Source organism: Choloepus didactylus, chromosome 2 (assembly GCF_015220235.1).
Source record: "Choloepus didactylus isolate mChoDid1 chromosome 2, mChoDid1.pri, whole genome shotgun sequence".
In the NCBI taxonomy this organism is placed as follows: domain Eukaryota; kingdom Metazoa; phylum Chordata; class Mammalia; order Pilosa; family Megalonychidae; genus Choloepus; species Choloepus didactylus.
This window is the reverse complement of record NC_051308.1, coordinates 194,007,670-194,024,692: the sequence shown is the minus strand read 5'-3', so window position 1 is coordinate 194,024,692 and position 17,023 is coordinate 194,007,670. Positions and strand designations below refer to the sequence as shown.

The following is a 17,023-nucleotide window of genomic DNA, read 5'->3' as shown; positions in this document are numbered from 1 at the left end:
CTCTGGGTGGTGCCAGAGCCTATCTTCTTGGTTCCTCTCCTCACTTACTATTTTTAAGCTCCCGCTGTGATGATCCCAAATTCACCCCTAATCCCTTGTCCCCACCCAGGCTCCAAAGGTAGAAACTGTTCCTTTCCAAGCACAGTTCCCCAGAGCTCCCTCCAATCCCTGAGAGGGTCACTGGGAGCTAGATATAAATAGAGCCGAGTCATTACTTAATCCCTCTGGTGTTTTAATAAGATTGGGAAAGAAAGAAAGGGGCCAGCTCGGATTAGTGTCCCGCCTGGGTTTTTTTTATGTTTTGGCTTTTTTTCCTGCAAGGCTGCACCGTGAACAGACGTCAGTTTTCCAGATCCCCCACTTGGAGCCCTGGGAAATGAATTCACCTCTTGGCAGGTCATCCAGGGACATGGGCTGCTGCGTTCCTCTGGAATCATCTTGAAGTGATGGAGACATACTTTCCCTCCCCTGACGGGTGCTGTGGGGCTCATGTCCCTGTGGAGTGGGCCCCCACATCTCTCTTTCATTTGTCACATCCGCCACCAGTTCCCAGGTTCCCGCCCTGGTCATGCAGGTTGTCACTCTGTCATCAGCACTCTAGGCACCCTCACTGCCAGCATCCCCATTTGGCCCAGGCTCTTGGGACAACCGAGCTAGAAAGGGCCTCACAGAATGGCTGTCCGGCCCACCCTTCTCGTCCATCTGCCCTAAGCTGGTGGGCAGCCCCGATGCAGGGACTTGATTTGCAGCTCCCACTCCCAGCCCAGTGTCTTCACCCCGAGCAGGGGCTAAGTAAAGGTGGTTGGAATGGCAGTGACTGCACCCCCTCCTTGGGCATGCCATGCCAGCAGCTCTACCCTGCTCCAATCCATCTTTCCCAAATGCGCCGGCCCCCCTTTCAAAAGCGTAACAGCCACCCCCCAGCCTGTCCTTCAGGGCCCTCAAGACTAGGCTCTGCACTGTCCTTCTGACCTCCCCTCCCAGCACCCGCTGCTGCTCCTGCCCTGCAGCCTCCTCACTGGCCTCGAGACAGACCTTTGGCTTTCAAAACCACAGAATGTCAGAGCTGGCAGGGCTCTTGAAAGTCACTGGGGAAACTGAGGCCCAAGAGGGGAATTGAGGCACAAAGTGACTTGTTGGCAGAGCCGAGGGGAGACCGCTGGTCTCCAAGGCCCTGGTCCCTGTCCCAGGAGGCCTGTGACAAGAGGTGATGACAGTAGCATCCAACCACTCAGCTTTGCAAAACAACTTGCCCGGGGAACAGCCTCAAACCAGAAGGATCAGTTTTCACCGCGTGAAAAGCAGCTGAGAGCAGGAAACAACGCTCCTGGAACATTTGACTCTGATACGTGTGTCTGATCCAGAGCCCTGCAGCCCCTGAGCAGGCGAGAGGCAGGGGAGGGGAGAGCGGGGGCACCCCGAGCACGAACAACAACTTCCACCACAAGGAAAAGCTGTTTTGAATCACAGAATCCGAGAAATAATGAATCATAGTCACCAAATCTTAGAAATAATGAATCTTAGAAATGAGCCTTCTACAAACTCGTCTTCTCCCGGCTCTCCTCCTGCCCCTCTGCCTGCTCGTGCTCCATCAGCTCCGCACAGCCCGCCAGGGAGGCCGGGGCCCCTGTGCTGCCCGCTCTGCACGTGCTGTGCCAATGCCAGCTCCTCCCGTGGCTTCACCACCAACTCTGTCGCCCGCATGTCCCTCGTAGGTATTCAACATTGAGCCACGTGCTGCTCTAGGCTCTGGGGATACAGCAGGGAGCAGATTTTTAAGTCTGGCCTTCATGGAGTATGTCACATTCCAGTTGCGGGAGATAGAAAAAAAAAGAGAAATGCATACACACAACAATGTAGGGCAGTAATAAAGGCCCTGCGGAAAGTGAGGTAAGACAAGGGGAGAGAGTGACAGAGCCTGGGAGGCCTCTCTGAAGAGGCGACATTGAGCAGAGACGTAAAAGAAGTGTGGGACCGAGCCATGAGGCTGTCCGCAGGAAGGGCCGTCTGCAGAGGCAACGACGGAGACGATGGAGACGAGGCACTAGGGTGGGCGCACACACGGCATCTCGAAGGCCGACGCGGAGACCAGTGTGGCTGGAGTGAAGCGAGGGGAGGGGGCAGTGAGAGCAGAGGTCAGAGAGGTCAAAGGTGAGTGCATGGGGGAGGGGGGTCATGAAGGGTCTGTGGCCAGCGATGGCTGTGGGTTTTGTTGAATGTGATGGATTTTGAGCAGGTGATAAAAAGGATCCCTCTGGCTGCCCTGCAGAAATAGGCTGAAGGGAGGTGAGGGTGAAAGCAGGGAGACGAGATGGGACAACAGTGGGAATGGTAGTGGCCTGGGCAATGGTGGGAGGGACAGAGGTGGAGAGAAGGGCCAGACTTGGGGATACATTTTGAAGGGAGAGATGACAGAATTTGTTGATGGATTGGATGTGGGATATGAGAGAATGAGATAACGTTAGACCCAGAAGGGGAGGTCTAGAGAAAGGGTGGATTTATGGGGAAAAATTTGAGACGTTAACTTGAAATTAGCATGTTAATTTTGAGATGCCTTTAGACAACTGTATGCAAGAGTCTGGAGTTCAGGTGGGAGGTTCCCAGGCTGCAGACGACATTTGGGAGTGTCTGCATGGAGAAGGTGTTCAAAGCCACGGTGATGGATGAAATCACCAGGTGAGTGAGTGCAGGTACAGCAGACCCTGCCTGGGTCTCTCTTTCTGGGTTAAGACCCTATAGGCGAGAACAATACAACTAGAAACGAAGTTGCCTCTGTGGGGCAAGTATTTTGTGTTTTTCTTTTTTTTTATGTTTACCACACATGTAAAAGGATAAGAGAGAAGGACATGGCAATTGGAGCAAATGGAGTGAGTGGTAGATTGATTATATTGATGGCTCCAATTAATAGACTCCCTTTGCCTTGTAACTCCGAGTCTGGGCTTGGCCATGAGACTTGCTTTGGCCAGTAGGATGCTGGAAGACTGGATATCCATAGAGGGTTGAAAAAATGCTTGCATGTTTCCATTTCCTCTCTTCACCATAAGAACATGCCCAGGCACTCTCTCTTAGAGTCCTGTGGCTACCATGGAAACAAATCCCGGTTGGCCTGCTGGAGGAGGAGAGACCACAAGGAGCACAGTGGAATCTTCTCTGTCAAGACCGTCCTAGACCAGCTGAGCCTTCAGTTGCCTGCAGATGCCTGAGTGAGCATCCAAGTCAGCAGAACCTTCCAGCTGACCTGTAGACTCATGAGAAGTAATAAATGGTTGTCTTTTTAAGCCACTGAGTTTTGGGGTGGTTTGTTACCCAGCAGTAACTAACAGTTACAGCAGATGAGATTTTCCTGAGAGACAGAGAGAGAGAGAGAGAGAGAGAGAGAGAGAAACCATGTGCTGGGCATCTAGCTCCCTGGGAGAGGAGAGCAGTGCTTCTCCCCAAATTCAAGCCATGAGAACTACTCAGAAACTTTGGCCTGTGTCTCCTAGGTTTTGAAGAATGTTGGAGCTGGTTCCTGACTCATGTCCAACAGCCCTGGGAAAAGCCTGCACATCCAATAAGGATCTGTATGTCTCCCATGGGCCAGAGGTGGATATTGCAGAAGGGATCAAGCCAACAAGGGTCAACTGGAGGGGTGAAGTGACCCCAGCAGAGGAGGTGACTGGAAATAGGGCCTGAGGAGGGAGTTGTAAACAGCCAGATGTAGCAGGCATTGCCCGAGCCAAGGGTACAACTGGCAAGTGACACCAGTGAGAGCTGGGGCTCCAAAGACCCACAAAAGCATCTCTGAAGAAACACATCCAGGAGCACCTACACCAGACCACACGACCAGCAATAAAGGAGGACCCCTTCAGCCCTCTCCTCCCTCCACCACTCCAGCCCCAGTGCTAGCAACAGGGGAGCAGGAGGAGCAAGAGAGAAAAAAATGCCAAGACCCTCTTCCCACTGTGGGTTTCCAAGTCTGAATCAGACCCAAAAGGCTAGGACAGGGGACGTTTTAAATTGGATGAATCTGTAGTTTAATTTGAGACTAGACTGAATGTCTTACATCAGAAATTGACTAGAAAATAAGAGACATTTGGGGTCCACAGAGTGAGTTTAATGGGGTGTCCTGTTGAGCCCAGTAAACCAGTTACCAGCGTGGTGCTTCCCCAGGGCTTGGCCCCACCCTCCCCACACTCAGGCTGTCCTGGGAGATCCCCCCGTCGTCTCAACTGATGCCCCTACTCTGGTGATTTCCAAACCTCGGCTCCCCTCTCAGACTTTCCCACAAGTTTCAGATCCACTAGCCAACCATCAGTGACATCTCCCCCAAGATTCACTGCACCTGCTCCTGCTGCCACGCCCTCCGGCTCCATGGCTACACCAGCGTCCACTCGGATGTGCAGGCCAGAACCTTCATCACCGCCTCCACCCTCTTCTCTGTCTCTCGGGTTCCTGCCAGCCTGCCCTCTAGCCAGCCCTCTGCCCTTCCCGCCCCTCCAATACACCCCCTCTCTCTGACCCACTTCTCTCTGGCAGCCACAGGGACCCTGCTGAATCTGACGATGCCCCTCCTATGGTTAAAGCCCATTTCCTGTGGCCCTGAGGATAAAACACACACTTTTCCTGGGTCACCGTGCCTCTCAGGGTCCGGCCCGGGCTGGCCTCTCCAGCATTGGTTGTCCACTTTCCTTCTCACACCTGAAGCTCCAGGTGAGCTGAATGGGCCTTGTCCTCAGCACTGTTCCCACTCGGCTCAGGGCCTTTGCACAGCTGCTTCCTTAAGGCCTCCTCTGCGCCCTCCCGTTCATCCTTCAAACTCACAGCAGCTTTGCCCCTCAGACTCTCCTCTGCTCCCACCCACAGCGCCTGCTCCACCCTCCCACCATCTCTCTCACACACAGCATCCATCTCCCAGGCTGCTCTGTCCACTCATGGGTCCTCCTCTCCTCTGAGACTCTGACAGCTCCCTCTGGGCAGGGACCAGATGCGATTCTCCTTTCCAGGTCCCTGGCACAGCCGCACTGCTGAGGGGGTGAGTGCATGAAAGAGAGAAAGGGGAGCGGAGGTGGCCTGTAAAGAGTCCTAGGAAAGGGGAATCGAGATGGACGTATAACTGGGTCTACCACCCTTTCCTGGTGGGGAGGCCTCAGGGCCGTGACACCAATGGTTAGCCAAGCTGACGCGGGCTAAGGCCCTCACACCACGGGGCAAAAAGCACCGTCCTGGGGGTCAGACAGGACTGGATCAAATCCTGACCCCCCCCCCCCCAACCTACCTACTGGGTGACCCTGGGAAAGTCACTTCACCTCTTTGAGCCTCATTCTCACATCTGTAAAAAGGGACCAACTTAAAAAAAAAAAAAATGCAAGATGGGCAAGAATGGCTGAGTCTCTAGGAACCATTCAGGCAGACAGCAAACGTTCACTGATGCCTGTTTCATGCAGGCCACGTGCGGGGGTCAGACACCCACGGAGGAGCAGAGCCCCAGCCTAGCCAGCAGACAGTGCAGTGTGGCCCTTGCAGAAAGCCCAGGGGACAAGGGAGCAGAGACAGGTGTTTGCACAGCAGCAACTTGCCATTAGCTTCCATCCACCAGGGAGCTCATGGCCTTGGCATGACCTTGGCACTGCCCCCTAGGTCTCAAGAGCAGACCCTGAGAACCCCTTGCCCGCCCCTTCCCCTGGCCTCTGACTGCAGGCTCCGGGGGCCTGGGCCTGCGTTCCCAAGCAGGCTTACCGGATGAGGTCCAGCAGGGCGTCGGCCGAGCTCATGATGGGCTTCCCACTCTGCTCCGTTGTCTCCTTCTGGGCTGCACCACCCGGATGGATGACGGAGACCATGATGATGCCCACAATGACGGCCACGAAGGTGGTCCACAGGTAGTATGCCACGGTGAGGACGCCCAGGCGGCTGGAGGTCTTGGCATCCAGGGAGGCGAGGCCGGACATCAAGCTGGGAGAATGGGGCTGGGTCAGGGTCTGTGGGGCTGGGGGAGGCCCTGAGGCTGGCTGGGCAGTGGCAGGTACCTATACTATCCCTCACACACACCTCAGCTGTGCCCAGCACCCTCGTAGTGCTCCAGGGGATGTGCAGACCTGGGGACCCCCTCTCCCAATAACCCAGGCTCTGTAGCTCCTTCTAGCCTCTTTCTGCTCTGCTGTTTCCCCCATCCCCAGGGTCACAGACAAGTGGTTTCAGCCCTCTGGGCCTCTGCACGTGTTCTTTCCTCTGGTTGGCACCTCATCACCCTGCCTTCACTTGACTAACTCCTACTCACTCGTCAAAACCCAGCTCAAGGTCACCTCTTATGTAAAGTCTTTTTTGGACTAACTGCCTCTTCCCCAGAGTCAACACCCACTCCAGGGCTGCCCCGGGTCCCAGCCTTCTCTGTCATGACCCTGGGTGCCACTGTCAGTTTACCTGTTTGTCCCTCTCACCAGACCTGAGTGTATGTGACTTCTCTATGGATCCCCAGTGCCCAAGAAGGGCTGACACAGAGCAGGGCTCACTGCAGGCTGAATGAATGAATGAGTGAGCAAGTGAGTTAGAGCACTGGGCTGGGAGTTGAAGCCCTGGGTCCCAGCCCTAGCTCTGCCAACTGGCCATGTGGTCTCAGGCAAGCCAGCCGCTCCCCCAGCTTTGGGCCTCAGGGCTCCCTATAGAATGGGGCCTCAGGTAGATTTTTCCCTGGAGGCGCCACCCTGTGGCCACCTCGGGTTAGTGCCTGGGCCCAGATGCCCCCTGGTGGGAGGTTGTGTTGAGGGGGCTTGCGGCTCTCTCTCCTCTCGGCGCCTCCCCACCCCTGCCCAGTCTGACTTGGGTTCTCTGACCCCCACTGTGGGTCAAACCCAGGGCCACTCTTCTCATGGCTACTGGGAGGGAGTGGGTGAAACGTTAATTAAGGAAATTCTTGTGCTTTGCTTTGCTGCCAAAAGGATACTTTTCCCCGAAGTCCTTTCATTCTTTCAGATAAAGGAAGAATTTGTCCGGTTTTAATCTTGTAAACAAGAGCGGGTAATCCTCCGTGTCTCACCATTAGACTATTCAGAGGCAGCATCCGGCCCTCAGGGCTCCCTTCCCCTATAACTGCTGCCTGAGAGCACCCTTCTCTTCCCTTCTCCTGCAGCAAGGGCTTACTCTTCCATTACAACATGGTTTAAGGGTTCTCTCCTCCAGGAAGCCTTCCCTGACCCCCAGGCTGGCTGAAGGGCCCTTCTCTGAGCTCCACAGCCTCTGTTCTTCCCGCTGTTCCAGCCTTCACCTCGCTGGTTTGTTGTTTACTGGAAGTCACTGGAAGTGTCTTCAAAGCTGGGCCAAGGTCCAATTCACTACTGGGTCCATAGAGCCTGGCACAGGGCCTGGCCCCAAACATGACTTGGTAGCAGTTGCTGAATGAAGGAGTGAATGACTGAATGAATGTATGAATGACTGAGTCCATTGTTTACAGTCTCCGCTCATCCCTGTCTGTCAGGAGGCCATATGTTAGTGATGAGCTTAGGGTGTGTCTCAGACATAAGTCCTGAAGGGCTCCTAATGGGATTGTTCAGTCAGAGGAGACAGGGAGGCCACTTACAATTATCATACAGGAGACGGGTTATCCCAAGACCGGGGACAGCTCATCAACCCAGAGCCAAAGTCCTCCGACCACAATGGGATCCCCCATAGTGGGTCCAACTGCCCTGGCCCTGAGAGGAGGGGAACTGCCCAAGGTTGCCCCAAACACTAATGTCCCAGCAGGGCCAGAACTCAGCCCTGACTCCAGGCTTGTCCTCTTTCATCCATGTTTTTATTCAAACCTTCAGAGCACACCCCTCCATGCCTTGTCCTGGGTCCACAGGAAGAGATCAGATCGTTGGTGGTGGGGTTACGAGTAATTTTTGTTTTGTTTTTAATGTTTCTCCATGTTCTCTTCTTATTTCTAGGATAAACAGGTCTTACTTGTGTGACGGAAAACACAAGCCCTCAAGTACCAGGCAGCCAGAGAAAGCATGATTGGTTTGCAGCTTTACTGTTCCCCAAACACCTGAACATTCATCTCATTCACTCCTTAACCTTCTAAGTTAGCACTGTTCAATGTAATTATAATGTGAACCACAATTTAATTAAAAATTTCCTAGTAGTTCCACTTAAAAAGTAAAAAGAAACAGGTAAATTAATTTTGGTGAAATTAATTTTAAAAATATACTTTATTTAACCCAGTACAGCCAATATATCCAAATAATTTCAACAGGTAATCAATATAAAAAATTTTTTTACACTGCTTCAGGCTTTAAATTTAAATTAATTAAATAAAATTAAAAGTTTCGTTCTTCAGTTGCATTAGCCACACTTCACGTGCTCAACAGCCACTTCTGCTGATGACTACTGTAGTGGATGAGGCAGTTCTGAGTAGCAGGTAAGGTAAGGAAAAGAAATCTCAGGGAGGTGGAGCTCTTTGGGCAAGTCATCCCACTGGTAAGTCACAGAGTCAAGAATGGAACAGGGATTTTGACTTAAAACCCTCTGCAGCTTCTCCTCGACCACAGTGCCTCTCTGTGGTATAAACCTGGTTTAGCTCCTGTGTAAATAAAGGTCTTCTGGTTATGGCTGACTGCAGTTTTAATTTGATCCAGTCCATGTAACACCTCTTTAGTTCAAATTCTCAGGGTTCACAACCTGCCCCATGGCCACTGCCCCAGCTTTGTGGTGATGAGTTCCCCATCTTTGGAGGCATCCAAGTGGAGCTTGGATGGCCACCTGACAAAATGCTGGAGCAAGGTCTCCAGACTGAGAGGGAGGTTGCATGAAGATGACCTCAAATGTCCCTTGTGGCTCTGTGATTTATGGTGGGGGGAGGATAGGTAACCTTGCTTCCTCCACTCACAGGGCTGGCTGGGTGATCCTGAGAGCCCTGGGGAAGAGCTGCAGGGAGTCTCGAGGTCAGGAACTCTATCCCAAGCCATCTGGCCACTACTCAGAGCCCCAGGGATTGTGGATCAAGGGATTGCAGAGATTAGGACATTAATCCGGAGAGGAAGTGGGGAGTGGACTGGGCTCCCAGGGCCTAGCCTGTTTCAATCTAGTAATTGTTGCACTTGCACAAGTTGGGGGAGGGAGACTGCAGCTGCCAGGCTCTACATGGGAGGGGGAAATAGCTGCTCCCTGACCCAAGCCTAGTTCTGACACCAACCCCCTAGGTGGATGTCATGACCTCATCTTACACTGGGAAGCCCTGGTAGCTCCACCATTTGCCCAAGGGCTGGGGACAGAGGGGTGGGATAAGATTGGAAAGGACTCCCGTTGGCTCCGCCCACACACCACATGCAATGCTGCCCTGCAGGCCTTACTGCAGGGAGCTGGACAAGCTATCCGGACTTCTGGGTGCTCTTCCCCCAGTTTAAAGTCTTTTGGTGGCTCCCCATTACCATTAGGAACCATCCAAACTCCTTCCCTGGCCTTGGGTCCACTGTGGCCTCTCTCTCCTCCTCACTCATGCTCCAGCCACTGGTTTTCCTGCTGCAACTTGAACCTATCTTTGCCCCAGTTTCCCCCTCTATCTGGAATGCTCTTCCCACCACCACCCCCTCCTTCCCAACCTGGTGAATTCCCACAGCCTTTTCCAAGGTCAGTTTAGCATCACGTCCTCTGAGAAGCTTTCCCTGACACTCTGCCATCTCCCCCGAAGCCCCAGAGACCCTGTGCTTCCCAGGTTGTTGCACAGGCACCCAGCCTGCATGATCCCACTGACACCCCAGGGCTCAACCCAGAGCTTGGCCCATGGCAGGCTTCCTGGGAAACAGCAAATCCTGAGAACAAGTCCCTTTGCCAGGTTTAGGGAAACACCCCTAGACTGTGTCTGTAGGACAAGGCAGTGGCACCAGAACCTTTGGGGACAGATGGGGTCTGGGGGATGGCACAGGGGGTCAACGACATGAAACTTAGCAGTGAAGAGGACCTGGAGGTGGTCTTGAGAGGTGTGCTTCAGCACTCTGCTTTCAGCCTTCTCCTTACGGGTCATTTTTATCGATGGCTTGGCCAAAGCCTCTGACAGCATGTGGATCAGATTTGTAGAGGACAGGAAGCTGGGAGCAACAGCTAATGTGTTGGATGAGGGAACTGAGATCTGAGCAGACCCCAGCAGGCTGGGACCACAGGCCAATTCAGGCACAACAAAACTGAACTTGGACGCCTGTTGGGCCGTACTCGGCTCCAACCGAGAGCACAAACACACACCAGTGGCAGAGGGGAGACTGTGGGTTTTCTGTGCAGCCAACTTGGTGAGTCACCTGGGAACGGGGTTGCCAAAGGGCTGGTGGCCCTCGGGCTGTGGGGACAGGGTGAGGGGGCCATGGGCCTGCCCTGACCTTGAAACCCACTGGGAAAGGGATGGGGGAGATGGGTATGTCCTGCAAGGAGCAGCTGGGGCAGGTGGCAGGTGACAGAGACACAGGCTTGGGGGAAGCAGCTGAGGAGACAGCTGAGTCACCTGGAGCTGAGCAGACCCAGGGCAAGCTGAGTTTTTTGGGGGAAGCCATAGAAAAGCGGTTCTCAGCTCAGCACGAGGACTAACTTTCTAAAAAACAGAGCTGCCCTGCCCTGGAAGGAACCCCCTTGAGAGGTAGTAAATGCCCCGTTACTGGAAGTATGCCAGCAACTTGCCAAGGTCACACAGCAAATAAGTAAATTCGAAGCCCTGGTCTGCCAGTCCCATATCCACAGTCACAACATCCTGGTGCAGGGAGGACCTCAGAGATAAGAAGGAGTGCCAAGTCCCATGGCCAAGCCCTTGGGCCACAGCCTCAGCTGACCTAGTCAAGGGCTCTGCCAAGCTGGCCTGTGGGATGCAGCTGCAGGGAGTCCACCCAGAAGGCAGCAGGAAGGAGGCATTTGGGGGTCTGTGGAGAGAGGGGGTCCCCTCGGCCCTTCCGAGCACCATGGCTACTCCCTTCCCTTGAGCAGACGACAGGCCCAGCCGCTGACAGCCAGTGGCCTGTCAGTGCCGCACCTCCACCCCACCCCCAAGCCAGCTCCTCCCAAGACCTGATGCAGGATGTCTGCTCAGCCTCCACTTGGCAAAAGTCTGAGTCATCTGGCCCCAGCAGCCACCTCCCCAGGGCAGAAATCCCTCTACCTCCACTTGCACACCTCAGAGGACAGGGAACTCACTGCCTCCTCACTCATCCCCCTCCATGGTGGGCTAGTTATGCTTATTAGAAAGTCCTTCAGAAAGCAAAACTACCTCCAGGGAAGAACTCCCCTACACTGGGCCCAGCCCTGCCCTCCAGAGCCACACAGCCCACCCAGGCTCCCTCTTCCTCTTGGAGAGAGCACTGCACTTTAGATTTCATGGGAGAAAGGTGGGAGGGATTGCAGACTCCAGGTGGACTCCCTGCTGCTGCTGCTGTGCTGTGGTGGAGGGAGGGAGGGAGAAGAGGGCCCAGAGAGGTAGGCCCCTGGGCACCAAGAGGGTGCAGGATGCTTGATCAAGAGTTGTGCAAATGACAAGACCTAACTGAGTCAAAAGCAAAAACTGGAGGAGCTGCAGTTGCAGCCCTCATTGAGCTCCTGGTTTGACTGCCAACCATCCGCAACTATTTTGCCAAGTGTGATAAGGGTCAGGTCCAATTCCCAACTCCGTGTGAGTGGAACCACTGCCCCTTTCTCTTTGGGAAAGAGTGTCAGGTGCCAGGGAGCCAGGGTGTTTCCAGGGATGGCCATCAGTCACTCTGCTCTACAGGAGCAGACTTGTCTCTTCCGTTAGTAATAATGACTTCCTTGGGATGCCTGTCATGTCTATGACCAGTGTCCTCCCACCGTGATTAGGAACCCTATTGCACTAGGGAGGGGCAGACAAAAGGAAAACCCAGAGTATACGGGAACCCATGGGTGGGGTCCAGAACAGTGGCTATCCACGGAGCAGGAGCTTTTTAAAAGCTTCACCCATCTCCCCAGACTCAGATGTGTTCCCTCCCAGCCCCTGTTGAACACCTGTTCTGGGTGCTGTGGGGTTCCGGAAATGAGTGGGGTGGGTTTGTGGTCCTCAAGGAGCTCACATTCAGCAGGCAGAGACCTGCAGCTGGACAACTCAAAACCCTGGGTCATGGCTGTGACTGAGGGGCCACAGTCCAGGCAGCCTGCAAATCAGGTTGGGCTTCCCAGAGGAGGTGACTGCTGAAGGGATCCTTGAAAGATGAGTAGGAATTCTTTACCTGGAAGTGGGTAAGAACATGGGACTCTGGGCTGGGTGATAAACCCGGGTGTTTCTCAGAACCAGCAGGCTAACTGTCTGACCCCATCTGTGGGCCACGACTGGGCCGTGTTTCCCCTCTTGATAAGTAAGTCGTCAGCTGACGGAACAACAGGGCGAAAGACAGATCCCAGGGCTCCCATCAGAGGGCACAGCAGAGGCTCTGCTGAGCATGGCTCCCCCTGACTTGAAGGGCAGAGTCCAGGCTGCACTGAACTTGGTCCTGTGGCTGCCCGCTCCTCCAGCCTCCCTCCCACTCACCCCCTGTCCTGGGAGCCTGGGCAGCTGCCCCCTGCACGCTGGCTCCCAAACCAGATTTTTATGGCTGCTTGGCCCAGGACCATCTCTAATAAGTTAGATGTGGGTGTTTGGGAGTTTTCTGCCAAACTAGAGTTCCTTAGGAGGGGGGAGAAGGGAGTGTTGAGTTTCTTTGGCCAAACATGATTTCCTGATTCTAAGGACAATCAGTTCAAAATGCTTACAAGAAATAGAAAGGAAAACAATACAAGCACAGGAACATACACACATGTAAAGACTCCACACATTCACACACAAACTCACACAAATACTTGGATTTCTTTGCTACGGAGCTTACAAAACATGCGGCTGTGTGCAGCATCAGTGAATCCCAAACACATGGATTCAGTTTTCCTTGAGCAATGCCTGATTTAAGAATGAGGGGAGAGGAGGGTTTGGCACAAAGCAAGTGGAGAATTGGAGGCCCAAGCTGGATCCAGATGTTGGCTTGAACTACCCTTGGTTCCCTGCGTTGCTCTTGTCTGGGGATGTGTGAAAACAAGGCTCAGTTGACTTCCCATACCTAGAAGCAAACTCCAGCCTCACTGGGGCCACAATGGGCCACAAAAAAACCTATCTCCTGGGAGCTGTTTTGTAAATTAGCACATGGCATGTGTGTATTTTATGGCTGAGGTTGATTGTGGTAAATAACAGAAGTTGAGGTAAATCCAGAGTGATCCCTCAAAATGTCTCCAGCAGCCTCTAAGTGCCTAGAGATAGGAAAAGGACTCTGCAGTCTCTGCTCCATCCCTGCCTGGAAGAGTAAACTGCGAGCACAAAGATGAGGGTGCAGCGCTGGCAATTCTTATGACATATGTTAAACAAATTTTATGTTTGTTTATTTAGACAACTCCAAAGGATCATCTCAACTCCGCAGCTCCCTGTGAAATCAGACAGAGACTAAGGAGAAAAGAGTAACACAGAGAAGTGGATCCCAAAAACTAAAGAAGAGTTGATAAAAGGACTATATTCAACGCCAGAAAACAGTGGAGCAGTAATTCTATGGTTAAAAAACAATAGCAACAACAAAACCCCCAAAGCCCTATGAACCAAGGATTATACTCAACCAAGCTACAGATAGAGTTTTGAAATTGCACTACTCCTGGTTCTGGGAAGATGGCGGAGTGGGTGAAGTGGAGTGGGCTTCTCCTCCATGAAGGAAACTAGAGAGGGGCTGGAGGCTGCCTGGGGCTGCAGTTTTGGGGTGTGAGCAGCCATAGAGCGACTCCTATAGTATGTGGTGGGGATGTGGATGGAAAGGTGGAGAGACTGTGCCTCGAGGGATGGGGTGAGTTTGTTTGGCCAGGACTGCCTCCCAGGGCCAGCAGCGGCAAGATGGCTGCTGGGCAAGGGAGTGAAGTGGCTTTCCGCTCCCGTGCACCACCAATTAACTGGGGAGATAATCCTCCACAACCACATGGCTGGAAGCTCCCATGAGAGAACCTGGGAGGCAGTGGATGAGTACTGACCACATTTACTCTCCCCCAACAGAAGTCTGGGGTGTACACTGGCAAGACAGGGGATAGGAGAGGGTGTCACATGGAAGCATCAGGGGCCCTCTCCCACATTCTAGAGGTTCGTGGGCACATGGCAGGCAGGGAGTGGGCACGTTTGAGCTGGAGGATGCCCTTGAGTGGATTCCTTGCTGAACTGCACAGGGCCCACATTGCACTCCAAGGGCAGGCACTCCCCAGTGCACATGGAGAACTGGTACACTGATTGGATCCCCAACCAGTTTGGACACCACCCAGCACACAGGTGAAGTTGGGATAAAGCTGGCTTGAGAGTAAGAGGTGGCTCAAGAGCACCATCTGCTAGTAGGACAGGGAAAGTGCACTCCAGCAAGCTGTAGCTCTGCCAAATTATATATAAATGCTCAAATAATACTGCGTTTCTCAAAATAATCTTACCAAGATAAGCAAATGCCCCAAAGCCAACAGAAAATCGTAAAGCACCTGAAGAATCAGGAACATATGGACAAGCCAAATAAATAAATTAAAAAGCCAGAAGAGACAAAATTTGGAGCAATAAATTAAAGAAGTACACACAAATCTCCAAAAAAAAAACTTCAGCAAGATGGCTAAAGACATAAAAGACATCAAGAAGACTCTAGAAGAGCATAAAGAAGAATTTGAAAGAGTAAATTAAAAAAGTAGCAGATCTTATAGAAATAAAAATACTGTCGATCAAATTAAAAATATACTGAAGACACACAACAGCAGATTTGAAGAGGCAGAAGAAAGGATAAGTGTACTAGAGAAGAGAGCAATTGAATGCAAACACACAAAAGAACAAATGGGGAAAAATAATCTTCAGATTGTCAAATGTTGAAGAGAGTGGGGTGGAGCAAGATGGCAGCATAGAGAGGTGTGGAATTTAGTCCTCTAGAGCAACTAGTAAATAACTAGGAACAACTTGTAAATAATCTGGAACAGCTGTTGGAGGACATCCATGACTGGGTACGTATCGTACACCAGCCTGGAATGGTTGGAATGACTGAGATCACAGCATAGAACTGTAAGTAAAGCTCCCCAAACTCGGAGCTGGTGCAAGGCAGGCTGAGCTGAAACACTTCCGTGTGGAAAAAAGAAACAGGTTATAGAGAAAGTAACTCAACCAAGATCCAAATGCACTTTTAATTAACAAATTTGGTCACTGAATACAAGCTACAAGCACAGATAATCTTGGACAAAGCAGGAAAGGAAACTGAGGCACCTCCCAGCAGAAAGGAGGCAGGGCTGACGGGAAAAAAAATACATAAATAAATAAAAACAGAGGCTTTTGGAGATGGCTGAGCTCAGACTACTGGAAAACAGCTGTGTCCCAAGAAAAGGGGCACAAAGAATTGGGTACCCACACTGCTTGACTGGAGAAACTGGGGGCTGGGGACTGGCTCTGAAAAGGGGATTTTGCTCTTTTTCCTTTTTCTATCATTCCAAGTAGCTCATTAGAGAAAGCCTCAGCATTGTCAATTGTCAGGACTGACCCAGGCAAGGGTGGAGTTAACACACAGGAAAAGACAGGAGAGAGGTTTGGAGCAAAATTTTGGGTGATGGCAGCACCATAATGTAAGTACACTGAACAAAGATGACTGTAAGTACAGTTGAAAGAGGAATGTTAGAACACCAGAAGGAAAAATAGAAGATAAAGACTGGGACTGTATAACTTAGTGAAACCTAGAGCAGTCAATGATTGTGATAAAATGTACAAATATGTTTTTACATGAGGGAGAACAAATGAAAGTCAACTTTGCAAGGTGTTAAAAAGGGGGTGGTATTGGGGAAAAATACAATCAATGCAAACTGGAGTCTATAGTTAACAGTAACATTGTAATATACTTCCTTTAAGTGTAACAAAGGCAATATACCAAAGCTAAATGCCTATAAGAGGGGGATATAAGGGAGGGGTATGAGATACTTGGCATTGGTGTTATTGTCTCACATTTTTATTGTATTTTATTTTAATTTTGTCTCTTCTTTTGTTGCTTTTTAGCTGTCATTTTTTTCTTTCTTTTTCTTTTTCTTTTGTCTTTTTATGTTTTTTTGCCTCTTCCTCTTCCTTTTTCTTTGTAGAAGAAATGGAAATCTCCTTATCTAGATAGTGGTGGTGAATGCATAACTATGTCATACTGGGAACCATTGATTGTTTACTTAGAATGGAATGGATGGTGCACGAATAAAACTGTCTAAAAAATAAGCAGAGGGATACAATGGCTGGAGAAAATGTGGAGAGAGGGATGTACCTAACCACCATTGGTGGGGAAGTAGAATGGTGCAGCCCATCTGGAGAGCAGTGTGGTCGTTCCACAGCAAGCTAAGCATGGGGTTGCCATATCATCCTGCAACTAACTTATTTGGTATTTACTTGGAAGAATTGAAAAGAGCGACATGAATGGACATTTGTACAGTGGGGTTTATGGTGTCAGTATTTACAATTTGCAGTGGATGGAGGTGGCCCAAGGGTACCTCAAGTGATAAACAGAATGGCAAACTGTGGTATATACATACAATGGAGTATTAAGCTGCCACAAGAAGGAGTGAAGTTGTGAGGTGAATGGACATTGAGGACAGTATGTTGAGAGAAATAAACCAGAAATGAAAAGAAAAACATTATAATGCCTCCCTAATATGAACTAACTATAATGTGCAAACTCTGAGACCTGAGCCTGTGAGTACAGGTTATCAGGGGAAGGCTTGTTGTAAAGTTTCCTTGATTGTAAGCTCTTACAGCAGTTACATCTATTCCTGAGTTGTGATGGTTGTTTCTAAACTCTGAGATGCTGAGCTCTTTGTGGGTAACCTGGTTGGTCCCTGGAACTTTGGGTATCTGTGTGACACCTGAGACTCAGATCCAGAGTCTGGCAGCTGTGAATGACAGCATTACCCCATGCAGCAAATGTTAAAGAGTTCATAAAAAGAGATCAGACTTCAATTAGAGATATGAACGAAATAGACTCAGTTAGGACTAAGGTAAATCAGACAGAAGGGCAAAGGTCAATAGTGAAGGTGTTTTAAAAAC

The 17,023-nt window shown here is 51.2% G+C and overlaps 1 protein-coding gene across 2 annotated transcripts in view; it reads right to left on the bottom strand.

The window, feature by feature from the left end:
* Positions 1 to 17,023, bottom strand: part of SLC1A7 (solute carrier family 1 member 7) — a 52,122-nt gene that overhangs the window by 15,455 nt on the left and 19,644 nt on the right. For both annotated transcript variants that reach the window (XM_037827196.1, XM_037827197.1), the window contains exon 3: positions 5,719 to 5,934. In XM_037827196.1, the coding sequence (XP_037683124.1) occupies positions 5,719 to 5,934 (216 nt within the window). The remainder of the gene's footprint in view (positions 1 to 5,718; positions 5,935 to 17,023) is intronic.